The sequence below is a fragment of the Dendrobates tinctorius genome, unplaced genomic scaffold (assembly GCF_039654945.1).
Source record: "Dendrobates tinctorius isolate UK_male_01 unplaced genomic scaffold, ASM3965494v1 ptg000146l, whole genome shotgun sequence".
Taxonomy (NCBI): Eukaryota; Metazoa; Chordata; class Amphibia; order Anura; family Dendrobatidae; genus Dendrobates; species Dendrobates tinctorius.
Genome location: NW_027361813.1, coordinates 1465141 through 1492259, shown reverse-complemented (window position 1 = coordinate 1492259; position 27119 = coordinate 1465141). Strand labels below are relative to the sequence as shown.

At 53.1% G+C, this 27119-nt stretch overlaps 1 protein-coding gene across 2 annotated transcripts in view; it reads left to right on the top strand.

The window, feature by feature from the left end:
- PRR14 (proline rich 14) overlaps nucleotides 1-27119 on the top strand; it is a 47628-nt gene that overhangs the window by 6638 nt on the left and 13871 nt on the right. The window contains exons 2-7 of one of the 2 annotated variants that reach the window (XM_073546305.1): nucleotides 5055-5217; nucleotides 6309-6346; nucleotides 14512-14570; nucleotides 14658-15348; nucleotides 15554-15647; nucleotides 15725-15840. In XM_073546305.1, the coding sequence (XP_073402406.1) occupies nucleotides 5055-5217; nucleotides 6309-6346; nucleotides 14512-14570; nucleotides 14658-15348; nucleotides 15554-15647; nucleotides 15725-15840 (1161 nt within the window). The remainder of the gene's footprint in view (nucleotides 1-5054; nucleotides 5218-6308; nucleotides 6347-14511; nucleotides 14571-14657; nucleotides 15349-15553; nucleotides 15648-15724; nucleotides 15841-27119) is intronic. The other variant, XM_073546306.1, reaches the window with a different exon arrangement.

Below are 27119 nucleotides of genomic sequence, written 5' to 3'. Positions count from 1 at the left end.
TGGATGGAGCGAGACATGATGTCCCAGATGTGCTCAATCGGCTTCAGGTCTGGGGAACGGACGGGCCAGTCCATAGCTTCAATGCCTTCATCTTGCAGGAACTGCTGACACACTGCAGCCACATAAGGTCTGGTGTTGTCCTGCATTAGGTGGAACCCAGGGCCAACTGCACCAGCATATGGTCTCACAAGGGGTCTGAGGATCTCATCCCCGTACCTAATGGCAGTCAGGCTACCTCTGGCGAGCACATGGAGGGCTGTGCGGCCCTCCAAAGAAATGCCACCCCACACTATTACTCACCCACTGCCAAACCGGTCATGCTGAAGGATGCTGCAGGCGGCAGGTTCACACACAGCACATGTGACAGGGTCTAGAGACGCTGTGGAGGATGCTCCGGAAAAATCCGCAGAAAATTCATGGGAAAAAAAAACAGAATAAAATCAATAACTCCCAAACATTGCTGTGGCTTCAGTAGTGACAGGAGATTACGTTCTGCTTGTTGAGTCCATTAGGTGCCCTGGTGTTCCGGTGGTAAATCCAGAAGCTTGGCGGTGAGGAGCGGCCGTCTGCCCCGCGGTCACACCAGCACCCCGGTCTGTGATGACGGGCCCGGCAGATTCCCAGTGTGGTTCTTAGGGTCAGTACGTCCCCTACATGTTCTGTAAGACGCGGCTCAGAACCACACTGGGAATCCGCCGGGCCCGTCATCACAGACCGGAGTGCTGGTGTGACCGCAGGGATTTCATTATTGAGGACCTGGAACGACGTCCGCTGACTCTCAGCAATCGCTGTGATCGGCTCCGGCACCATACATCACCCGCAGTGCCAGCAGGGATCAAGCTGTCATCAAGTTCTGGCTTCAGATCACCCCTCGGATTCACCCTGGTGTTGGAGCCTGCACCGCTCTACTGTTTACTAACATGGATCAATAAAGTTTAAAGATTTTTAAGGAGCTGGAACGTTCCCTTTATCCTTCATTGTACTCTCCTCCGCTGCTCACGCCGGCTCCTCCACACTCACAATGGGCGCACCGTGCGGGGCAGTCAGCTGCTTGTGACGTGAGGCATCTGTGTCTGCAGGGTGAAGTCAGAGCTGCACTTGTTATCTTTTTCATAATGACTCTTGGTGCCCACTCTGATGCCCAGTACTTGTGCCCCTTGTATTTTTCTGTGACTGCTTTTCTCTGCACTCTGTGTGCCGTGAGTTGGGCCCCTCTGTGCGCCAGGCCCCTCTGTGCATCGTGAGCCGGGCCCCTCTGTGCGCCGTGAGCCGGGCCCCTCTGTGCGTAGTAGGCCAAGCCCCTGTAACAACTCTGCTGGCATCACTGCATGGCCTCCCATTCCCCACTCACCATCTTGCTCACTGCTCCAGGCCATGCTGTGATTTCTGTTTACTGCCAGCTCCTTGTCTCCTCTGTCTGCTATGTTCATTTTTCCTGAGTCAGGGTGCACCTGGCTAATGTGTCCCTGACCAATTACCTAGAGCCCTCTACTATTTAAGGCTGCCCCACCTGCTGAACCTTGGAGCCTGAGCAATGTCTAAACTCAGTATCTTGCTACTGAGCCTGCCAGGTCCTCTCCTGTGTATCTCCTTCTCTGGAGGTTTTTCCCCTTGCCTTGCTTGGTACTCTGTATTCCCTCCAGGAGGCTGAATATCCTGGTCTCTGTGCTTTGTCCTAGCCCTGTCTCTGTACTTAGCCTAGTACTTCTCTGTCCGCCCTCCAGGAGTCAGAATATCCTGGTCCCAGTGCCATTACTCCTTGTCTTGTCTGGTCCAGCCTTGCTTTGTATCTGTCTCCTTAGTCCTCTACCTTGTCTCACTCCTTTGCCTTGTCTGAACTCTGTCCTACCCCTGCCTCCTTGTCTGTGGTTCCTTTCCCTGCTGTGTCTTTCCAGGTGTCCTCCCTATCTGCTTGTGCTCCGTACTCTAGTGGTTCCGCTCTCTTCTGCCTGTGCTCCGCTTCTACTGCTGCAGAACCTCTTGCTGCAGCTTCTCTTCACTGACCTTGTTGTTCAGCTTTGCTCCGCTCCTGCTGCTGCAGAACCTCTTGCTGCAGCTTCTCTTCACAGACCTTGTGGTTCAGCTTTGCTCCGCTCCTGCTGCAGAACCTCTTGTTGCAGCTCCGCACTCCTGCGGCTCTGCCTACTCCGCACTCCTGTGGCTCTGCCTACTCCGCACTCCTGTGGCTCTGCCTACTCCGCACTCCTGCGGCTCTGCCTACTCCGCACTCCTGCGGCTCTGCCTACTCCGCACTCCTGCGGCTCTGCCTACTCCGCACTCCTGCGGCTCTGCCTACTCCGCACTCCTGCGGCTCCGCCTACTCCGCACTCCTGCGGCTCCGCCTACTCCGCACTCCTGCGGCTCCGCCTACTCCGCACTCCTGCGGCTCCGCCTACTCCGCACTCCTGCGGCTCCGCCTACTCCGCACTCCTGCGGCTCCGCCTACTCCGCACTCCTGCGGCTCCGCCTACTCCGCACTCCTGGCTGTATCCGTACCTGCTCCTCCTGTGTAAACAGGTCCAAACCTGTCCCATCATATTCCACTCCCTCCTATCAGTACCCATACCCTGCACCTCCTGTGTGAACAGGACCCTACCTGTTCCTCCATATTCCATTCCTTCCAGCCAGTACCCGCTCCTGCTGTGTGAACAGGTCCCTACCTGTCTCTTCGTACACCTCACCTGCCTGCCCTGTGTCTCAGCCGTGCCTGCCTGGGTACCAACCGTGCCCGCCTGCCTGTAGCACCTGTCCAAGTGCCTTGTCCCCGAGTGGGATCAGCAGTCACAGTCAGACACCACCCTGGAGTGGCACCCGGCAGCTACCTGCCACACAAGCCTGACCTCACTATCAGAGGCTCCAGTGAAGACCGAGGTAGCTGTTGTAGTCACGCCCCTTCCAGGGTAGTCTGGTTTGTGACACAGTGGGGCCACAACCCCCCGGCTCGCGCCAATCAGCCTAGGCGCGAGCATGACAGCCCTTCTGTGTGCCGTGAGCCGGGCCCTTCTGTGTGCCGTGAGCCGGGCCCTTCTGTGTGCCGTGAGCCGGGCCCTTCTGTGTGCCGTGAGCCGGGCCCTTCTGTGTGCCGTGAGCCGGGCCCTTCTGTGTGCCGTGAGCCGGGCCCTTCTGTGTGCCGTGAGCCGGGCCCTTCTGTGTGCCGTGAGCCGGGCCCTTCTGTGTGCCGTGAGCCGGGCCCTTCTGTGTGCCGTGAGCCGGGCCCTTCTGTGTGCCGTGAGCCGGGCCCTTCTGTGCGCCGTGAGCCGGGCCCTTCTGTGAGCCGGGCCCTTCTGTGCGCCGGGCCCTTCTGTGCGCCGTGAGCCGGGCCCTTCTGTGCGCCGTGAGCCGGGCCCTTCTGTGCGCCGTGAGCCGGGCCCTTCTGTGCGCCGTGAGCCGGGCCCTTCTGTGCGCCGTGAGCCGGGCCCTTCTGTGCGCCGTGAGCCGGGCCCTTCTGTGCGCCGTGAGCCGGGCCCTTCTGTGCGCCGTGAGCCGGGCCCTTCTGTGCACTGTGAGCCGTCAGCCGGGCCCCTCTGTGAGCCGTCAGCCGGGCCCCTCTGTGAGCCGTCAGCCGGGCCCCTCTGTGAGCCGTCAGCCGGGCCCTTCTGTGAGCCGTCAGCCGGGCCCTTCTGTGAGCCGTCAGCCGGGCCCTTCTGTGAGCCGTCAGCCGGGCCCTTCTGTGCGCCGTCAGCCGGGCCCTTCTGTGCGCCGTCAGCCGGGCCCTTCTGTGCGCCGTCAGCCGGGCCCTTCTGTGCGCCGTCAGCCGGGCCCTTCTGTGCGCCGTCAGCCGGGCCCTTCTGTGCGCCGTCAGCCGGGCCCTTCTGTGCGCCGTCAGCCGGGCCCTTCTGTGCGCCGTCAGCCGGGCCCTTCTGTGCGCCGTCAGCCGGGCCCTTCTGTGCGCCGTCAGCCGGGCCCTTCTGTGCGCCGTCAGCCGGGCCCTTCTGTGCGCCGTGAGCCGGGCCCTTCTGTGCGCCGTGAGCCGGGCCCTTCTGTGCGCCGTGAGCCGGGCCCTTCTGTGCGCCGTGAGCCGGGCCCTTCTGTGCGCCGTGAGCCGGGCCCTTCTGTGCGCCGTGAGCCGGGCCCTTCTGTGCGCCGTGAGCCGGGCCCTTCTGTGCGCCGTGAGCCGGGCCCTTCTGTGCGCCGTGAGCTGGGCCCTTCTGTGCGCCGTGAGCCGGGCCCTTCTGTGCGCCGTGAGCCGGGCCCTTCTGTGTGCCGTGAGCCGGGCCCTTCTGTGCGCCGTGAGCCGGGCCCTTCTGTGCGCCGGGCCCTTCTGTGCGCCGGGCCCTTCTGTGCGCCGGGCCCTTCTGTGCGCCGTGAGCCGGGCCCTTCTGTGCGCCGTGAGCCGGGCCCTTCTGTGCGCCGTGAGCCGGGCCCTTCTGTGCACTGTGAGCCGTCAGCCGGGCCCCTCTGTGAGCCGTCAGCCGGGCCCCTCTGTGAGCCGTCAGCCGGGCCCTTCTGTGAGCCGTCAGCCGGGCCCTTCTGTGAGCCGTCAGCCGGGCCCTTCTGTGCGCCGTCAGCCGGGCCCTTCTGTGCGCCGTCAGCCGGGCCCTTCTGTGCGCCGTCAGCCGGGCCCTTCTGTGCGCCGTCAGCCGGGCCCTTCTGTGCGCCGTCAGCCGGGCCCTTCTGTGCGCCGTCAGCCGGGCCCTTCTGTGCGCCGTCAGCCGGGCCCTTCTGTGCGCCGTCAGCCGGACCCCTTGTCGCACTGTATTTTTTATTTTTGGGATTTTTTTTCTACATTAAAGATTAAAAAAAAGCCAAATAAGAGACCAGCATCGTCCCGGTGTGCAGGTTTTTGACTCCGGTGATGGTGGCGCTCCCGCTGTGCAACTCCGGAGAGATGGAGACTGTGGCTGACGAGCTGTCAATCACTGTGGCCGCTCTCAGCATTAGTGTACGGTGAGGGTGAAGGGGGGACAAGGCGAGAGGACAGTATGATCACAGATCAGGGGTTCTACCATTTTGTCCTTCCTCTGGTGATCACTGCTGTTCTTGGCTTCACTTCTTCAGATCTCACTTTTCTCCTGTGATTCTTGTGATTTTTCTTTTTTTTTTCTTTTCTGCAGCCCATCCTCTAGTGATTCCTTAATGTCACCTCTGTACCAACACAACCCCCGGCCCGGTGTCAGCATCTCCAGAGGTGAACTGCGCACCCATAACCTGGCGTCTCCTATGGAGAGAGAGAGTCGGAGGATTCTGTCCGTGGAGCTGCGAGATATTGCCCAGGAGGTGAGAAGCCGGGTTACATATGGGCAGTGTTGGACCTTAGGCGCGGGCGGTAGTGGCATAGGCTGGGATGCTGAACCCTAGGCATGCTCAGTAGTGTCACAGGCTGGGGTGGTGCACCCTAGACGCAGGCAGTGATGACACTGGCAAGAGTAATGGACCCTAGGCCGGGCAGTGGTGGCGCGGGCAGGGGTTTTGGACCTTAGGCCAGGCAGGGGTGGTGGACTCTAGTCCGGGCAGTGGTGGCGCCGGCAGGGGTATTGGACCGTAGGCCTGGCAGGGGTGGTGGACCCTAGTTCGGGCAGTGGCGGTGCAGGCATGGGTGCTGGACCCTAGACCGGGCAGTGGCGGTGCAGGCATGGGTGCTGGATTCTAGACCAGGCAATGGTGGCGCATGCAGGAGTGCTGAACCCTAGGCCAGGCAGTGGTGGCGCACGCAGGAGTGCTGGACCCTAGGCCAGGCAGTGGTGGCACACGCAGGAGTGCTGGACACTAGGCCGAGCAGTGGTGACACGCAGGAGTGCTGGACCCTAGGCCGAGCAGTGGTGGCGCGGGCAGGTGGACCCTTGGTCGGGCAGTAGTAGCATTGGCAGGGGTGCTGAACCCTAGGCGCAGGCAGAGGTGACACGGGCAGAAGTGCTGGACCCTAGGACAGGCAGGGGTGGTGGACCTTAGGCCGGGCAGTTTTGCAGGGGTGGTGGCCCCTAGGTGCAGGAAGAGGTGACACAGGCAGAAGTGCTGGACCCTAGGACAGGCGGTGGTGCAGGCAGGGGTGGTGGACCTTAGGCCAGGCAGTGGTGGCACGGGCAGGGGTGGTGGACCCTTGGCGCGAGCAGGTGTCGTGGACCCTAGGCGTAGGCAGAGGTGGCGCCAGTCACTTCCAGTTGGCAGTCCGGGAGCTCACAGATACACATACGATGTCAGACTTTGTATGTTGGGTCCGCAGGGTTTGGCGTCCCCTGGCACAATACATGCACCAGTGGTTCCCGGTTAGGACATTCTCCGCACCTGGCCCTGGGTGTCGGTGTGGATGGTTCGGGTGCTGCCTGTCTTTGGTTGTCGCTCTTCTCGCTGATGGCTTTATCATTTTGCAGGTTGAGCAGCTTCAGGTGAAGACTCCTCCATGTGAGCGGTATGAATACTTTCTGTCATGGGTGTGAATACTATAGTGTCTTGTGTTGTCAGTGTCTCTTTAGACTGTGATGAGAGTGTGGAGATGAGCGGGATTAGTGACATGTCAGAAGTGCCGCGGTCTGGGCTCGCGGTGAGGATCTGGTGAAGAGCGCAGCCTGTTATGAACTCATTTTCGGCTCCACCAGTTGAGAGTTCCCCTCCCGTTCTCCCTCTGGTGGTGACAGGAGGTAGTGCTGTTGGTTTAAGTGGTAGTGATCTGCCACCTGATGAAGAAGATAACGATTGGATCTCTGGAGTATCAGACTGGATATAAGACAGCCGACGCCCTATCTGGGTGCTGGTGATTCAGTCTGCTTCTCAGGTCCTGGACTTCAGCTCTCTTCCAGTCTTCTCAAGTTAAGTTTGTTTTTTGCTATTGTTCACACTTGCGCTTGTTGGTCAGTTCAGTTTCTTGTGTGGTCAGCTTGCCCCTGCTGGGGCTATGCTGAAATTCCACTCCTATTAATCAGTATTTGCCAATCTGCTTTTGGTCCCTTATTAGATTGGCCTCTTTTTTGCTCTGTCTCAGAATATTTCAGAGTGCTGATATAGGTGTAGAAGTCTAGTGACTTCAGGGTTAATTTTGCTATCAGAAGTGTTGGACAATATTTTTGTAGGTTGTTTTTGGCAGATTGCAGACAGTGTCTTTCCTTTTCTGTCCTTTTTAGTTAGCCGGGCCCCATCGTTTGCTCAGCCTATTTTCCTGCCTTTGTTTGTGTTTTCATCTTGTTTCACCATCAATACATGTGGGGGCTGTCTTTCCTTTGGGGTCTGCTCTGGGGCAGTTAGTTTTCCTCTTTTCCTGCTTTAGGCTTATGTAGCTCTCCGGTTGTGACGAGGCGTCTAGGACCAACGTAGGAACGCTCCACGACTGCTGCTAGTTGTGCGGTTAAGATCAGGGATCTGCATAGTTACCAACCTCTCTGGTTTTCTGAGACTTAGCTTGTTGTTTATTTTTTCCTCCTCGGTGACCCATTCATAACAACAGCCATCAGCCTCATCCAGAACAGCTGGAGGATTTCTCCCCTCGTCATCTCTTGCAGTCGCTTCTGACGGCTGCAGCTATTAACCACTTAGTCTGTGATGTTACAGAATTGCGATGTGCCCGTGACGTCAGATCCGCACTGCGGCTCCGCACGGCGGCTGATTCTTTTATTTGCTCTCCCATAGACTTAAATAGGCGTTTCCGTCGGTGTCCGTGTGCTCAGTCAGTGACATAAATGGCTCCACAGACTAAGATGTGTATATATGAGACTCAGGAGGAACAGGCAGGGGTGTGTGTGTATAGGGTGTATATATGAGACCCAGGAGGAACAGGCAGGGGTGTGTGTATAAGGTGTATATATGAGACCCAGGAGGAACAGGCAGGGGTGTGTGTATAAGGTGTATATATGAGACCCAGGAGGAACGGGCAGGGGTGTGTATAAGGTGTATATATGAGACCCAGGAGGAACAGGCAGGGGTGTGTGTGTATAAGGTGTATATATGAGACCCAGGAGGGACGGGCAGGGGTGTGTGTATAAGGTGTATATATGAGACCCAGGAGGAACAGGCAGGGGTGTGTGTGTATAAGGTGTATATATGAGACCCAGGAGGGACGGGAAGGGGTGTGTGTGTATAGGGTGTATATGTGAGACCCAGGAGGGACGGGCAGGGGTGTGTGTGTATAGGGTGTATATATGAGACCCAGGAGGAACAGGCAGGGGTGTGTGTGTATAGGGTGTATATATGAGACCCAGGAGGAACAGGCAGGGGTGTGTGTATAGGGTGTATATATGAGACCCAGGAGGAACAGGCAGGGGTGTGTGTGTATAGGGTGTATATATGAGACCCAGGAGGAACAGGCAGGGGTGTGTGTATAGGGTGTATATATGAGACCCAGAAGGGACAGGCAGGGGTGTGTGTATAGGGTGTATATATGAGACCCAGGAGGGACAGGCAGGGGTGTGTGTGTATAGGGTGTATATATGAGACCCAGGAGGAACAGGCAGGGGGGTGTGTGTATAAGGTGTATATATGAGACCCAGGAGGAACAGGCAGGGGTGTGTTTGTATAGGGTGTATATATGAGACCCAGGAGGGACAGGCAGGGGGTGTGTGTATAGGGTGTATATATGAGACCCAGGAGGAACAGGCAGGGGTGTGTGTGTATAGGGTGTATATATGAGACCCAGGAGGGACGGGCAGGGGTGTGTGTGTATAGGGTGTATATATGAGACCCAGGAGGGACAGGCAGGGGGTGTGTGTATAGGGTGTATATATGAGACCCAGGAGGAACAGGCAGGGGTGTGTGTGTATAGGGTGTATATATGAGACCCAGGAGGGACAGGCAGGGGGTGTGTGTATAGGGTGTATATATGAGACCCAGGAGGAACAGGCAGGGGTGTGTTTGTATAGGGTGTATATATGAGACCCAGGAGGGACAGGCAGGGGGTGTGTGTATAGGGTGTATATATGAGACCCAGGAGGAACAGGCAGGGGTGTGTGTGTATAAGGTGTATATATGAGACCCAGGAGGAACAGGCAGGGGTGTGTTTGTATAGGGTGTATATATGAGACCCAGGAGGGACAGGCAGGGGGTGTGTGTATAGGGTGTATATATGAGACCCAGGAGGAACAGGCAGGGGTGTGTTTGTATAGGGTGTATATATGAGACCCAGGAGGGACAGGCAGGGGGTGTGTGTATAGGGTGTATATATGAGACCCAGGAGGAACAGGCAGGGGGGTGTGTGTATAAGGTGTATATATGAGACCCAGGAGGAACAGGCAGGGGTGTGTTTGTATAGGGTGTATATATGAGACCCAGGAGGGACAGGCAGGGGGTGTGTGTATAGGGTGTATATATGAGACCCAGGAGGAACAGGCAGGGGTGTGTGTGTATAGGGTGTATATATGAGACCCAGGAGGGACGGGCAGGGGTGTGTGTGTATAGGGTGTATATATGAGACCCAGGAGGGACAGGCAGGGGGTGTGTGTATAGGGTGTATATATGAGACCCAGGAGGAACAGGCAGGGGTGTGTGTGTATAGGGTGTATATATGAGACCCAGGAGGGACGGGCAGGGGTGTGTGTGTATAGGGTGTATATATGAGACCCAGGAGGGACAGGCAGGGGGTGTGTGTATAGGGTGTATATATGAGACCCAGGAGGAACAGGCAGGGGTGTGTGTGTATAGGGTGTATATATGAGACCCAGGAGGGACGGGCAGGGGTGTGTGTGTATAGGGTGTATATATGAGACCCAGGAGGGACAGGCAGGGGGTGTGTGTATAGGGTGTATATATGAGACCCAGGAGGAACAGGCAGGGGTGTGTGTGTATAAGGTGTATATATGAGACCCAGGAGGAACAGGCAGGGGTGTGTTTGTATAGGGTGTATATGTGAGACCCAGGAGGGACGGGCAGGGGTGTGTGTGTATAGGGTGTATATATGAGACCCAGGAGGGACGGGCAGGGGTGTGTGTGTATAGGGTGTATATATGAGACCCAGGAGGAACAGGCAGGGGTGTGGGTGTATATATGAGACCCAGGAGGGACGGGCTGGGGTGTGTGTGTATAAGGTGTATATATGAGACCCAGGAGGAACAGGCAGGGGTGTGTGTGTGTATAAGGTGTATATATGAGACCCAGGAGAAACAGGCAGGGGTGTGTTTGTATAGGGTGTATATGTGAGACCCAGGAGGGACGGGCAGGGGTGTGTGTGTATAGGGTGTATATATGAGACCCAGGAGGGACGGGCAGGGGTGTGTGTGTATAGGGTGTATATATGAGACCCAGGAGGGACGGGCAGGGGTGTGTGTGTATAGGGTGTATATATGAGACCCAGGAGGAACAGGCAGGGGTGTGTGTATATATGAGAACCAGGAGGAACGGGCAGGGGTGTGTGTATAAGGTGTATATATGAGACCCAGGAGGGACGGGCAGGGGTGTGTGTATAAGGTGTATATATGAGACCCAGGAGGGACGGGCAGGGGTGTGTGTGTATAGGGTGTATATGTGAGACCCAGGAGGAACAGGCAGGGGGGTGTGTATAAGGTGTATATATGAGACCCAGGAGGGACGGGCAGGGGTGTGTGTATAAGGTGTATATATGAGACCCAGGAGGAACGGGCAGGGGTGTGTGTGTATAGGGTGTATATATGAGACCCAGGAGGGACGGGCAGGGGTGTGTGTGTATAGGGTGTATATATGAGACCCAGGAGGGACGGGCAGGGGTGTATGTGTATAGGGTGTATATGTGAGACCCAGGAGGAACAGGCAGGGGTGTGTGTATAAGGTGTATATATGAGACCCAGGAGGAACAGGCAGGGGTGTGTGTATAGGGTGTATATATGAGACCCAGGAGGAACAGGCAGGGGTGTGTGTGTATAGGGTGTATATATGAGACCCAGTAGGAACAGGCAGGGGTGTGTGTGTATAGGGTGTATATATGAGACCCAGGAGGAACAGGCAGGGGTGTGTATAGGGTGTATATATGAGACCCAGGAGGAACAGGCAGGGGTGTGTGTATAGGGTGTATATATGAGACCCAGGAGGAACAGGCAGGGGTGTGGGTGTATATATGAGACCCAGGAGGGACGGGCTGGGGTGTGTGTGTATAAGGTGTATATATGAGACCCAGGAGGGACAGGCAGGGGTGTGTGTGTATAGGGTGTATATATGAGACCCAGGAGGGACAGGCAGGGGTGTGTGTGTATAGGGTGTATATATGAGACCCAGGAGGAACAGGCAGGGGTGTGTGTGTATAAGGTGTATATATGAGACCCAGGAGGAACAGGCAGGGGTGTGTTTGTATAGGGTGTATATGTGAGACCCAGGAGGGACGGGCAGGGGTGTGTGTATAGGGTGTATATATGAGACCCAGGAGGGACGGGTAGGGGTGTGTGTGTATAGGGTGTATATATGAGACCCAGGAGGAACAGGCAGGGGTGTGGGTGTATATATGAGACCCAGGAGGGACGGGCTGGGGTGTGTGTGTATAAGGTGTATATATGAGACCCAGTAGGAACAGGCAGGGGTGTGTGTGTATAGGGTATATATATGAGACCCAGGAGGAACAGGCAGGGGTGTGTTTGTATAGGGTGTATATGTGAGACCCAGGAGGGACGGGCAGGGGTGTATGTGTATAGGGTGTATATATGAGACCCAGGAGGGACGGGCAGGGGTGTGAGTGTATAGGGTGTATATATGAGACCCAGGAGGGACGGGCAGGGGTGTATGTGTATAGGGTGTATATATGAGACCCAGGAGGGACAGGCAGGGGTGTGTGTGTATAGGGTGTATATATGAGACCCAGGAGGGACGGGCAGGGGTGTATGTGTATAGGGTGTATATATGAGACCCAGGAGGGACGGGCAGGGGTGTATGTGTATAGGGTGTATATATGAGACCCAGGAGGGACGGGCAGGGGTGTGAGTGTATAGGGTGTATATATGAGACCCAGGAGGGACGGGCAGGGGTGTATGTGTATAGGGTGTATATATGAGACCCAGGAGGGACAGGCAGGGGTGTGTGTGTATAGGGTGTATATATGAGACCCAGGAGGGACAGGCAGGGGTGTGTGTGTATAGGGTGTATATATGAGACCCAGGAGGAACAGGCAGGGGTGTGTGTGTATAAGGTGTATATATGAGACCCAGGAGGAACAGGCAGGGGTGTGTTTGTATAGGGTGTATATGTGAGACCCAGGAGGGACGGGCAGGGGTGTGTGTGTATAGGGTGTATATATGAGACCCAGGAGGGACGGGTAGGGGTGTGTGTGTATAGGGTGTATATATGAGACCCAGGAGGAACAGGCAGGGGTGTGGGTGTATATATGAGACCCAGGAGGGACGGGCTGGGGTGTGTGTGTATAAGGTGTATATATGAGACCCAGTAGGAACAGGCAGGGGTGTGTGTGTATATGGTGTATATGTGAGACCCAGGAGGGACGGGCAGGGGTGTGTGTGTATAGGGTGTATATATGAGACCCAGGAGGGACGGGCAGGGGTGTGAGTGTATAGGGTGTATATATGAGACCCAGGAGGAACAGGCAGGGGTGTGTGTATATATGAGACCCAGGAGGAACGGGCAGGGGTGTGTGTATAAGGTGTATATATGAGACCCAGGAGGGACGGGCAGGGGTGTGTGTATAAGGTGTATATGTGAGACCCAGGAGGGACGGGCAGGGGTGTGTGTGTATAGGGTGTATATGTGAGACCCAGGAGGAACAGGCAGGGGTGTGTGTATAAGGTGTATATATGAGACCCAGGAGGGACGGGCAGGGGTGTGTGTATAAGGTGTATATATGAGACCCAGGAGGAACGGGCAGGGGTGTGTGTGTATAGGGTGTATATGTGAGACCCAGGAGGGACGGGCAGGGGTGTATGTGTATAGGGTGTATATGTGAGACCCAGGAGGAACAGGCAGGGGTGTGTGTATAAGGTGTATATATGAGACCCAGGAGGGACGGGCAGGGGTGTGTGTGTATAGGGTGTATATGTGAGACCCAGGAGGAACAGGCAGGGGTGTGTGTATAGGGTGTATATATGAGACCCAGGAGGGACGGGCAGGGGTGTGTGTATAAGGTGTATGTATGAGAGCCAGGAGGGACGGGCAGGGGTGTGTATATATGAGACCCAGGAGGGACGGGCAGGGGTGTGTGTATAAGATGCATATATGAGACCCAGGATGGATGGGCAGGGGGGTGTGTGTATAGGGTGTATATATGAGACCCAGGAGGGACGGGCAGGGGTGTGTGTGTGTGTATAGGGTGTATATGTGAGACCCAGGAGGGACGGGCAGGGGTGTGTATGTATAGGGTGTATATGTGAGACCCAGGAGGGATGGGCAGGGGGGTGTGTGTATAAGGTGTATATATGAGACCCAGGAGGGACGGGCAGGGGTGTGTGTGTATAGGGTGTATATATGAGACCCAGGAGGGACGGGCAGGGGTGTGTGTGTATAAGGTGTATATATGAGACCCAGGAGGGACGGGCAGGGGCGTGTGTGTTTAGGGTGTATATGTGAGACCCAGGAGGGACAGGCAGGGGTGTATGTGTATAGGGTGTATATGTGAGACCCAGGAGGGACGGGCAGGGGTGTGTGTGTATAGGGTGTATATATGAGACCCAGGAGTGACGGGCAGGGGCGTGTGTGTTTAGGGTGTATATGTGAGACCCAGGAGGGACGGGCAGGGGTGTGTGTGTATAAGGTGTATATATGAGACCCAGGAGGGACGGGCAGGGGCGTGTGTGTTTAGGGTGTATATGTGAGACCCAGGAGGGACAGGCAGGGGTGTGTGTGTATAGGGTGTATATGTGAGACCCAGGAGGGATGGGCAGGGGGGTGTGTGTATAAGGTGTATATATGAGACCCAGGAGGGACGGGCAGGGGTGTGTGTGTATAGGGTGTATATATGAGACCCAGGAGGGACGGGCAGGGGTGTGTGTGTATAGGGTGTATATATGAGACCCAGTAGGAACAGGCAGGGGTGTGTGTGTATAGGGTGTATGTATGAGACCCAGGAGGGACGGGCAGGGGTGTGTGTGTATAAGGTGTATATATGAGACCCAGGAGGGACGGGCAGGGGTGTGTGTGTATAGGGTGTATATGTGAGACCCAGGAGGGACAGGCAGGGGTGTGTGTGTATAGGGTGTATATATGAGACCCAGGAGGGACGGGCAGGGGTGTGTGTGTATAGGGTGTATATGTGAGACCCAGGAGGGACGGGCAGGGGTGTGAGTGTATAGGGTGTATATGTGAGACCCAGGAGGGATGGGCAGGGGTGTGTGTGTATAAGGTGTATATATGAGACCCAGGAGGGACGGGCAGGGGTGTGTGTATAGGGTGTATATATGAGACCCAGGAGGGACGGGCAGGGGTGTGTGTGTATAGGGTGTATATATGAGACCCAGTAGGAACAGGCAGGGGTGTGTGTGTATAGGGTGTATATATGAGACCCAGGAGGGACGGGCAGGGGTGTGTGTGTATAAGGTGTATATATGAGACCCAGGAGGGACGGGCAGGGGTGTGTGTGTATAGGGTGTATATGTGAGACCCAGGGGGGACGGGCAGGGGTGTCGTATGACCTGGCAGGATTTGGGCACGGGTGTGGTGTGGGGTGTGACTTGTGCTCTTCCTTTCCAGCACAGGTGTCTGGTCCGTTCCCAGCAGACTGAGCCCCGCAGCCTTCTGTAAAACTCTGGGTAAGAATGGTGGCGCAGATTTTGAGGTGGGGGGTTAGTGAAGCACCACTTGTGGTATTAACATGTAAGCCATGCTTCTTTCTGCAGATCTCACAGAGTCGTCGACCGTTCTGCCCATCTCCCCGGACGGCCCGTCTCACGCCTGCCCCACGCTAAAGCCAGCGCCAAAGGAGGAGGTGGGCTGGGGCCTGGTTCCACTTTTCCACAGCGTGCGCTCCAAGTTAGAGAGCTTTGCTGAAATCTTTCTCACTCCAGTAAAGAGTCGAAAGGATGCTCAAAGCTTGGAGAATGGCACCCATACTGGTGCCGCAAACCAGCCGGCGTGTTCCATATCTGGGGAGGTGCCCAGAGGCCCTGCCCTGCCTTCTGCCCTGTCACCTGCGCACTCCAGGGTAGAGACCGAGTGTGGCCTTAATGACGTCTATTCTGCATCGTCACATGGAGACAACATGACACACAACCGTCCGTCACCATCCCAACCACAGAGAACCCCTCCTGATCCCATGCCGCCATCCACATTGTGCCGCCCTCCTCTACAGCGCTACTTGTCCTGCCCATTACCTTCTCCTGCAAAGCAGAAGCGAAGACAGAGCCTAGATACGATGGACTGTACCGTGGAGCCATGTGCCTGCAGGAGGAGAAGACACAGCCTGGGATCACTCGATGAGTGCCACTCATTGATTCCTTTCCCCTTGTCCTGCCTTCGTAAGGAGAATCATCCCTCTGTCCTGAGGCTGGCGCTGTGCCTGCCGGGTGATGTGCGGAGCTCTGTACATAGGTAAGAGGCTGAGGGATGGGTGCTCAGAGTCTTCAGCCCATTGTCTGCATGTAGGACATGGAAGACTAGTGGTAGCCATCCAGTGCGGAGGCCGTGGCTCGTTTTCCCCTGTCCAGCTGCTGCGTTCATCACTCTCCCACAGCCAGTTCACTCCTTGTCTCCCTCTTGTTTCATTCCCTATGTTGTGTCTTGGTTCCATCCACAGTGAGGGGTCTCCTGCGAGTCGTTACCTGGACAAGGATAGAGTGCAGGGCCTCAGTGGGGCTGAGCACCAGGTAACAGCAGATTCTGCCTTCAAGGTGAGAATTGGGTCGAATCATGGAGGAGAGGACATGTGTCAGGCGAGGCTGCACAAACCTCATTTCATCTTTTCCAGAGTCCAGAAAGTCGATCTCCTTCCAAAGAAAACAAAGTGTCTAACATCCAGATAAGGAAGCGGACGCAGCGACCGGAGGAGAAGCTGACGCCGCTGGGTCTCCCAAAACGAGTCCGGTAGGGGCTGACAGTTCAGTCTAATGTCCTTTGAGTGCACTAGCACCCCCTCAATGCTTGCTCGAGGGTGTGTGTGCTCTCGCTCGAGGGTGTGTGTGCTCTCGCTCGAGGGTGTGTGTGCTCTCGCTCGAGGGTGTGTGTGCTCTCGCTCGAGGGTGTGTGTGCTCTCGCTCGAGGGTGTGTGTGCTCTCGCTCGAGGGTGTGTGTGCTCTCGCTCGAGGGTGTGTGTGCTCTCGCTCGAGGGTGTGTGTGCTCTCGCTCGAGGGTGTGTGTGCTCTCGCTCGAGGGTGCGTGTGTGTGCTCTCGCTCGAGGGTGCGTGTGTGTGCTCTCGCTCGAGGGTGCGTGTGTGTGCTCTCGCTCGAGGGTGCGTGTGTGTGCTCTCGCTCGAGGGTGCGTGTGTGTGCTCTCGCTCGAGGGTGCGTGTGTGTGCTCTCGCTCGAGGGTGCGTGTGTGTGCTCTCGCTCGAGGGTGTGTGTGTGTGCTCTCGCTCGAGGGTGTGTGTGCTCTCGCTCGAGGGTGTGTGTGCTCTCGCTCGAGGGCGCGGGTGTGCGTGCTCTCGCTCGAGGGCGCGGGTGTGCGTGCTCTCGCTCGAGGGCGCGGGTGTGCGTGCTCTCGCTCGAGGGCGCGGGTGTGCGTGCTCTCGCTCGAGGGCGCGGGTGCTGTCGCTCGAGGGCGCGTGTGCGTTTCCTTCCAAACTTTCATTTGTATTAGCTCGAGGATACGCCCATGTGCTGGGCTCATGTGGGGTAAAATACAAGGAAATGTGTGCTCTTTAGATCATTTCTTCTTCATCCTGCCTTACTGTTCACAAAGATGAGTGAACTTGTTCGGAAAACGTTCGCCAATCTCAAATTCGTCACTAACGTAGCACACTTGGGTTCGTGCTCGCTTTCACGAGCATTTTTACTCAGTCGGCAAGAGTCGGTCACAGTTGGGTAAATCGTGTTTCCGCCGATGCTTTGGTGTCGCTCTGGCTAGGATATTGGTGCTGTGTGATGGGCGGGGGGACGTGTTTGGTGAGGGGAGCAGGTGTGGAGAGGTTACAGTAGCGTCTGAAGACATTACTGGAGCTGCGCGCGCTTTTTTTTTTATATTCCCTTAACTTGATGTGATGATTCTGGTAACCAATCAGGGCGTAGAAATCATCCACAATGACACAAGGTCTTCTGTGATTCGCTTCTGTAGTCACATGTCCCTGGCCATATAAAAAGGAGACATCTTGTTTTGCTGGCGCCATTTGCTCAGGGTCACAGTGCAGAGAGGTCGCTCCTGATAGTGCTGCAAGTGAGCTTGTCAGTCATCTAGATAGGATCCCGTCCTGTGTGACATCAGTCTCCCAGCATCGAACCAGATTGTGCTAATACTGTGCGGCCGTCTCTACGGCCCTGTCTGCTAATCCAAATGGTTTGGGCTAAAACTGTGTTTCAGTGGCAAGTCCGAAGGCCAGATTTCCATGTAAAAATAAGTAGGCATAACGGTGTTGTTCAGGCACACTAAGAAAATAGTGATTGTTCATTTAGTGACAGGTGACTGACAGCTGTGGGCCTAAGGTTATGAAACAGCAGGTACAAGAGGGGAAGGGTACATCCAACATGAGTGGGAAAAAGCGCGGTCATGGTGGAAGGGGGAATAGGCTTGGTGCTTGACGTGTACGTGGGTTAGGTGTTAGTGTTAATGAAAGCTCTACTGAAGAAACCCCGTCTCGTCCTATCCAAAGGCCACTAACAACATCTGTTAGAGGCCGGGATACTCCACTCCCTTTCTTTGGCAGCCACACAGCCGGACGCCTTGTAGATGAGGCTCAGAAAGAGCATGTGCTCCAGTGGATGGCAAGTGGCCTCTCCTCCTCTTCCTCCACCTTAACATCACACACAGTACAATTCTCAGAGGTGGCACCTCAATCAACCTCAACCCCCCTGCTCACAAATTTTCAAAAGCCCAACCGACTGTGGGGAGCCTCAGATGGGCCATTCTGAAGCGCTATTCACACATTGTATTCCATGGGCATCAGAGGTCTGCTCCGAAGGAGGAGGAAAGCATCTATAACGATGCCCAAAATGTTTTCATGTTGGATCCGGGGCCAGACCCTCATCACCAGACCTTAACCGCCAAGGGTGGAGGTGATCCTGATTAGACTCAGATATCTGAGGCTCACGTGGACTGTACCATGCTGTCAGGGCAGGAAGAGGAGGAGGGAGACTCAAGGTGGGGAGTGTGAGAGCAGAGGATGACGATGAAGTTGTAGATCTCACTTGGTGTGAACCCAGAGGTCACATGTGAGTAACATGCCTTATTGTGGGAATCTCACTGCGCTAAATTGCGAACTATCAGGCCTTGCCAACTATTGGCTGTCCCATCAACACCATCTGTTGCTTCTTCCTCATTCGTCACTGTGTAGAAGCCAGATTGTATCTTAATTGCCCAGACGACTATATATAGCAAACCAAGAAGAATTGACTTTCTATGTGTATGTTGGCTTTAGGATTTAAGTGTTGATTTCTGGTGGGTCAAGAAAACAGACTTTTGTTTGTGTAAGCCTGGAATATTGACTTGTAAGCTGATATTTGATATAACATAGTGTGCTCTTATCCTTGATGAATAGTGAGGTCTACTGATATGCTAATTATACAGTTGTGGCCAAAAGTATTGACACCCCTGCAATTCTGTCAGATAATACTCAGTTTCTTCCTGGAAATGATTGCAAACACAAATTCTTTGTTATTATTATCTTCATTTAATTTGTCTTAAATGAAAAAACACAAAAGAGAAAGAAGCAAAAAGCAAAACATTGATCATTTCACACAAAACTCCAAAAATGGGCCGGACAAAAGTATTGGCACCCTCAGCCTAATACTTGGTTGCGCAACCTTTAGCCAAAATAACTGCGACCAACCGCTTCCGGTAACCATCAGTGAGTTTCTTACAATGCTCTGCTGGAATTTTAGACCATTCTTCTTTGGCAAACTGCTCCAGGTCCCTGATATGTGAAGGGTGCCTTCTCCAAACTGCCATTTTTAGATCTCTCCACAGGTGTTCTATGGGAATCAGGTCTGGACTCATTGCTGGCCACCTTAGAAGTCTCCAGTGCTTTCTCTCAAACCATTTTCTAGTGCTTTTTGAAGTGTGTTTTGGGTTATTGTCCTGCTGGAAGACCCATGACCTCTGAGGTAGACCCAGCTTTCTCACACTGGGCCCTACATTATTCTGCAAAATTTGTTGGTAGTCTTCAGACTTCATAATGCCATGCACACGGTCAAGCAGTCCAGTGCCAGAGGCAGCAAAGCAACCCCAAAACATCAGGGAACCTCCGCCATGTTTGACTGTAGGGACCGCGTACTTTTCTTTTGAATGCCTCTTTTTTCTCCTGTAAACTCTATGTTGATGCTTTTGCCCTAAAAGCTCTACTTTTGTCTCATCTGAGCAGAGAACATTCTTCCAAAATGTTTAGGCTTTTTCAGGTAAGTTTTGGCAAACTCCAGCCTGGCTTTTTTATGTCTCGGGGTAAGAAGTGGGGTCTTCCTGGGTCTCCTACCATACAGTCCCTTTTCATTCAGATGTCGACGGATAGTACGGGTTGACACTGTTGTACCCTCGGACTGCAGGGCAGCTTGAACTTGTTTGGATGTTAGTCGAGGTTCTTTATCCAACATCCGCACAATCTTGCGTTGAAATCTCTTGTCAATTTTTCTTTTCCGTCCACATCTAGGGAGGTTAGCCACAGTGCCATGGGCTTTACACTTCTTGATGACACTGCACACGGTAGACACAGGAACATTCAGGTCTTTGGAGATGGACTTGTAGCCTTGAGATTGCTCATGCTTCCTCACAATTTGGTTTCTCAAGTCCTCAGACAGTTCTTTGGTCTTCTTTCTTTTCTCCATGCTCAATGTGGTACACACAAGGACACAGGACAGCGGTTGAGTCAACTTTAATCCATGTCACCTGGCTGCAAGTGTGATTTAGTTATTGCCAACACCTGTTAGGTGCCACAGGTAAGTTACAGGGGCTGCTAATTACACAAATTAGAGAAGCATCACAGGATTTTTCGAACAGTGCCAATACTTTTGTCCACCCTCTTTTTTATGTTTGGTGTGGAATTATATCCAATTTGGCTTTAGGACAATTCTTTTTGTGTTTTTTCATTTAAGACAAATTAAATGAAGATAATAATAACAAAGAATTTGTGATTGCAATCATTTTCAGGAAGAAACTGAGTATTATCTGACAGAATTGCAGGGGTGTCAATACTTTTGGCCACAACTGTACATTGTCTAGCCCAGATAGTTTGTTGATTTTTGAAACAAAGGAAGAAAATCTGTGCAAATAGATTACATAATCAAACAAGGCAACTTGGTCATCACCATTCTTCTCCTTATCTGTGAGGGTGGACTGAAGGACACTGGGTAAATCTAAAAATATAGAGTCAGAGAGACTAAAGGGGGCTTTACACATACCGATATCGCACTGATCTTGTGACGCAGCAGCGATATTGCTAGCGATATCGCTATGTGTGATACTTGCCTCCGACCGGCTCCCCACTGTCTGTCGCTGATCGCGCAGCTCCATTTTTTCGTCGGGCGCTTCCTGCTGGCGCCGACGAGCGACGTGTGGACGTGGGTGGAGGCCGTCATCATTGCCACGTCTGAAAGGTAAATAACGACCACTCCTGCGTTGCTACATCGCTAGTGAGATCACTAGCGACCATTTAGCGATGTACCAGCGATCCTGACCGGGTCATATCGTGGTCGGGATCGCTGGTACATCGCTAAATGTAAAGGGGCCTTAAGAGAGCGCGACAAAGCCAGAGATTCTGCAAAACACCCAACAGACGTGAGATAGGACTGCAGCCAATTCATCATGGCCACCATCATGAGGGACATGGATCTATAATTTTATCGGAAACAATCTAGAGGTTTTCGGCTCTGGCTGGAAGGATACAGATCTGCTCCATTGACTATCGCTGAACCATGGATACGTTTGGCGAAAGTCAGGATTGGGACCCGCTGGTGGCCTGGCTCCATGGAGATGTTTGGATAAGCCAGGTGGTGATTCTCGTGTCACCTGGCTTTTTACCTTGTATTGACTCTATGTACTGTCATCTGCCTACGCTTGTCGTTACCTCCTCTCTGTGTACCACAGATGGGGTAGCCGACCGTGGGAGCTCTGACGTAACATCTGCCATTATCCAGGCTGATCAGTGGAAGGGTGAGACTCTGTAATGTGCCCCATCTTGGTTATTTTGCTGTGTTATTTGCCTGTTATGTGGTCCATTGCCGCACTGGTTTACCGTCACCCTGTGTTGTATGAGTAGCGTTATGCCCACATTAATGGGAGAGCGGGCGTTAGGCGGGACGATCCCTGGTCCATGTGGTTCCGGCTAGCGGACTTGGGCTCCCGCCGACCCTCCATTTCCCCTCAGTCACCATTCCAAGTCTTCACACACAGATCTCCAGCCACAGTAACTACAATTGTTTTTTCACCACAGTCAGGGTGAGTGAGAGTCGGGCAGCTGTTGTGGAAGTGGACATGACTGCTGCTTTTTATGTCACCTAGCATCACCTTCTCAATTCACCGTAACATCTCCGCCTGCACCTCACTCACAGTCCAGCAGTTTGTCCTGTTCTCCATACTCCATCCTCTCTCAGCACAGCAGCCAGCCCTCAGTCCCACAGTTGTGGTCATGTAAAAGAATGTTTCCTCCTACACATGGCAAAGCTAAGAGTTTGAACTCCACCATCTCCAATCTGTTGGCCATGGAAATGCTGCCTTTCCGCCTACAGATGGGTTCCGAAAGTTGACAGCCATTGCAGTCCCCCCAGTACCAGTTGTCCAGTCACCATTACTTCTGTAAGAAAGCTGTGCCTGCGCTACACCAGAATGTCGCAGATAACATCACCCGTTCCCTGAAAAGATTTCTTCCAGGGTGCATTTCACCACAGACACTTTGTCGAGTAAGTAAGTTGTTACACTAAGCGATGCACCAGCGATCCCGACAACGATATGGATCGCTGGTGCATCGCTGAGTGGTCGCTAGTGAGCTGCCACACAGGCAGATCTCACCAGCGACATCGCAGGGGTCGGGGATCGCTACTTACCTGTCAGACGCGGCGATCCTGACGTCCTCCGCCCGCGTCCATGCGTCACTCGTCGGCGCCACAGGAAGCGCCCGACGAGAAATGGTCCAGGACGTTCTCGCGCGATTAGCGACAGACAGCGGGGGAGCCGGTCGGAGGTAAGTATCACATGTAGCGATATCGCAATGTGTAACGGGCCCTTTAGAATCCCCAAGGCTTGCAGGACAGACTTCTACATTTATACTTCCTCCACTGCTTCTGTCTTCTCTTTCTCCTCTAGGGCCTCCACCTGCGCCCTCAACCTCTCCCTTATTCAGACACGCGTTCCAACAGTATGCGAATCCCCACCACCTCCGTACTGTGCAGCCAGTGCTCACCGCAATCAGTTGTCAAATTAATATGCCTTGTATATCACAGTCATACAGCTGAAGAGTTGTGGACAGCTGTCCAGGTCGAGTTAGAGCAATGACTGTCTAAACTAAATATGGAGCCAGAGAAGGCTGTGTGCAATAATGGTGCAAACCTGGTGGCGGGCCTATAGCGAGGCAAGCTCACACATGTGCCTTGCATGGCTCACGTCCTCAACCTGGTGGTACAGCAATTTCTACGCCACTATCCCAGCCTGGGTGCGCTGCTGCAGAAAGCACGGTCACTGTGTTCTCACTTTCGGCAATCGCACCCCGCAGGTCATCGACTTGTATCGCTACAGAGGTCTTTCGGCCTACCGGTTAAATGTTTGATGTGCCGAGACACTGTGGAATTCCACTCTACACATGGTGCTGTGGCAGCAGCGACGAGCCCTGGTGCAGTATATCTTTTTGCATTGCCTGGGACATCTTGGTCCCGACGTGGTACATATCACATTGAGTGGGCACAGATTAAGGACCTCTGCACCCTTCTGCACAGTTTTGAAATGTCTACCAAGATGGTTAGCGCTGACGATGCCATCATCAGCATCACCATTCCGGTTATAATAATAAATTGTATTTCTATAGCGCCGACATATTCCGCAGCACTTTACATTTCAGAGGGGACTTGTACAGACGATAGACATTACAGCATAACAATAATCACATAGATCATAACAGATAACAAGAGGAATGAGGGCCCTGCTCACAAGCTTACAGTCTATGAGGAAAGAGGGAGACACGAAAGGTGGGTGGTAACAGTTGCCCTGATTGTATGGACCAGCCATAATGTTAAGTGTGTAACAGTACAGACGCAGATGGCTAATGGATGCATAAAGCATGTGGGAACATGATGCGGGGAACCTGGTTATGGTAAAACTTTTGGCTGTGCCACACAGGGATAGATTAGGTTAATGTGTTGAGGCGATAGGCCAGTCTGAATAAATGAGTTTTCAGGACACGCTTAAAATTGTGGGGATTGGGGACTAATCGTATTGACCTGGGAAGTGCATTCCAAAGAATAGGCGCGGCACGTGTAAAGTCTTGGAGACGGGAGTGGGAGGTTCTGATTATTGAGGATGCTAACCTCAGGTCATCAGCAGAACGGAGGACGCGGGTAGGGTGGTATACTGAAACAAGGGAGGAGATGTAGGGTGGTGCTGAGCCATGGAGAGCTTTGTGGGTGAGGGTAATAAGTTTATACTGAATTCTGGAGTGGATGGGTAGCCAGTGTAATGACTGGCACAAGGTAGAGGCATCAGTGTAACGATTGGTGAGGAATATGATCCTGGCTGCAGCATTCAAGTCAGATTGGAGGGGGGAGAGTTTGGTAAGAGGGAGACCGATTAGAAGAGAGTTACAATAGTCCAGACGAGAATGAATAAGAGAAACAGTAAGAGTTTTTGCGGAGTCAAAAGTAAGAAAAGGTCGAATTCTAGAAATGTTTTTGAGGTGCAGATGACAAGAGCGAGCCAGTGATCGAATGTGGGGAGCAAAGGAAAGTTCGGAGTCAAGTATGACCCCAAGACAGCGGGCCTGTTGCTGGGGAGTAATAGTGGAGCCACACACGGAAATGGCAATGTCGGGTATAGGTACATTAGTAGCGGGAGGAAACACCAGGAGTTCAGTCTTTGACAGGTTCAGTTTCAGATATAGTGAGGACACTGGATTGCTTGACCGTGTGCATGGCATTATGAAGTCTGAAGACTACCAACAAATTTTGCAGCATAATGTAGGGCCCAGTGTGAGAAAGCTGGGTCTCCCTCATGGGTCTTCCAGCAGGACAATGACCCAAACACGCTTCAAAAAGCACTAGAAAATGGTTTGAGAGAAAGCACTGGAGACTTCTAAGGTGGCCAGCAATGAGTCCAGACCTGAATCCCATAGAACACCTGTGGAGAGATCTAAAAATGGCAGTTTGGAGAAGGCACCCTTCAAATATCAGGGACCTGGAGCAGTTTGCCAAAGAAGAATGGTCTAAAATTCCAGCAGAGCATTGTAAGAAACTCATTGATGGTTACCGGAAGCGGTTGGTCGCAGTTATTTTGGCTAAAGGTTGTGCAACCAAGTATTAGGCTGAGGGTGCCAATACTTTTGTCTGGCCCATTTTTGGTGTTTTGTGTGAAATGATCAATGTTTTGCTTTTTGCTTCATTCTCTTTTGTGTTTTTTCATTTAAGACAAATTAAATGAAGATAATACCAAAGAATTTGTGTTTGCAATCATTTTCAGGAAGAAACTGAGTATTATCTGACAGAATTGCAGGGGTGTCAATACATTTGGCCACAACTGTACTTTATATACAGTGGGGAAAAATGCTTATTTTCCACCACAATTTGATAAATCTTGCCAAATCAGACAAGGTGATTTTCTGGATTTGTTTCCTCATTGTGACTCATAGTTGTGGTCTACCTATGATGTCAATTACAGGCCTCTCTCATCTTTATAAGGGGGAGAACTTGCACAATTTGTGGCTGAATAAACACTTTTTGGTCACCTAAAAACATGCAAGATTTCCTGCTCTCACAGACCTGTAACTTCTTTAAGAGGCTCCTCTGTCCTCCACTCATTACCTGTAGTAATGGCTCCTGTTTGACATGTTATCCGTATAAAAGACACTTGTCCACAACCTCAAACAGTCTGACTCCAAACTCCACTATGGTGAAGACCAAAGAGCTGTCGAAGAACACCAGAAACAAAATTGTAGCCCTGCACCAGGCTGGGAAGACTGAATCTGCAATAGGCAAGCAGCTTGGTGTGATGAAATCAACTGTGGGAGCAATAGTAAGAAAATGGAAGACATACAAGACCACTGATAATCTCCCTCGATCTGGGGCTCCACACAAGATCTCACCCTGTGGGGTCAAACTGATCACAAGAACAGTGAGCAAAAATCCTAGAACCACACGGGGGACCTAGTGAATGACCTGCATAGAGTTGGGACCACCGTAACAAAGGCTACCATCAGTAACACACTACACCGCCAGGGACTCAGATCCTGCACTGCCAGACTTGTCCCCCTGCTTAAGCCAGTACATGTCCGGACCCGTCTGAAGTTTGCTAGAGAACATTTGGATTATCCAGAAGAGTATTGGGAGAATGTCTTATGGTCTGATGAAACCAAAGTAGAACTGTTTGGTAGAAACAAAACTCATCATGTTTGGAGGAGACAGAATTCTGAGTTGTATCCAAAGAACATCATACCTACTATGAAGCATGGGGGTGGCAACATCATGCTTTGGGACTGTTTCTCTGCAAAGGGACCAGAACGACTGATCTATGTACATGAAAGAATGAAAGGGCCATGCATCGTGAAATTTTGAGTTCAAACCTCCTTCCATCAGCAAGGGCATTGAAGATGAAACATGGATGAGTCTTTCAGCATAATTGTCATGATCTCAGTGCGGGTTTGACTCGCACACGTGGGGTTAATGTCTGGAACCAGTGCTGATGACTGGCATTTCTGGGGTTAAAGATTGTGATCCCGGTGCAGGCTTACCTGCACACCTGGGGCTATGATTGTGGCCTCTCCCTGGTTCTGGGGGAGGCTTCTTATAGCCTCAGGACGCTCCCATCCCTGTCAGTTATACTTTCGCCCTTGGCATTGTGTGGTGACCCCTGAGTGTGTTTGTGCTGTATTCTGGTTTATCTGATTCTCTGTGTATGACTCGGTCTGTTCTCTGGATATCGCTTTGGATTCTGCCTGGTACCTTCTATGTCTGTTTGGTTTTGACTGCTGCTTGGCCCCGACTATCTGCTCTGTCTCATCCTTGGTACGTTACTGCTATCTCTGTGTATGACCTCCGTTTTGCCTGACTCTGAGTAATTCTGTATAGTGTCTTTCCATCTCACTAAGCAGGACGCTAAGCCCCGCCTCCTTGCAGTCACATGACCGTAGGTCCCGTGTCTGCTTGCTAAACTTCAGCATCCACAGGTCCTGTGCATCGGGACTTTCTGGCTGTACCTGACCCCGGTACCCCTACAGTGCAGGTGAGTCCCTGCTCAGCGGAGGCTGGACGCCGGCGCTGACAGGATCCTGACACTCAGGACACTCGCACTGGCTCAGTGAGCAAGTACAGTGCGGTGTTCCTGACATTATAACTGACCATGAAGTTTTTGGGTTTTTTTCTCTGTTGAGAAATATGGATCCCATACAATCTCTTGCTGAGCAAATTAAAAATCTGAGTCAGATGTTTCAGGGTTTATCTCTGGAGCAGCAAGCTCTTGCTCGTTCTCAGCAGCAGGTTTCTGAGACAGTGCGGGGGCCTCTAGCTGCTGGGTCTCTGGAGGCTGGGGCGAGGGATGTTGTTTTGGTGTCCGTCCCCAGAACCACCTGTTAAACTGCCTGATTTATTTTCTGGGAACAAAAAGGAGTTCAGGGTTTTCATGGAGGGGTGCAAACTCTTCTTTAGTTTGAGGCCACGTTCCTCTGGGGACGAAAGTCAGAAGGTTGGGGTCATTATGTCTCTGTTAAGAGGGTCCCCACAAGCTTGGGCTTTCTCCCTTCCTCCCACTGCCCCTGAGAGAGTGTCTGTGAATGCATTCTTTGAGGCCCTCGGGCACATATATGATGAGCCTGACCGAGTGCAAGTGGCAGAGGACATGGTGATGAGTGTCTGTCAGGGGAAACACTCGGCTGAGTGGTTTTGTACTGAGTTCCACCGCTGGGTCGCAGAGGTCTCTTGGAACGACGCCGCACTCCGAGGATTCTTTCGCAGAGGCTTGTCCGAGCGGTTACAGGATGCCTTGGCGTTACATCCCCCACCTAACTCTCACGATAACGCCATGACCCAGGCCG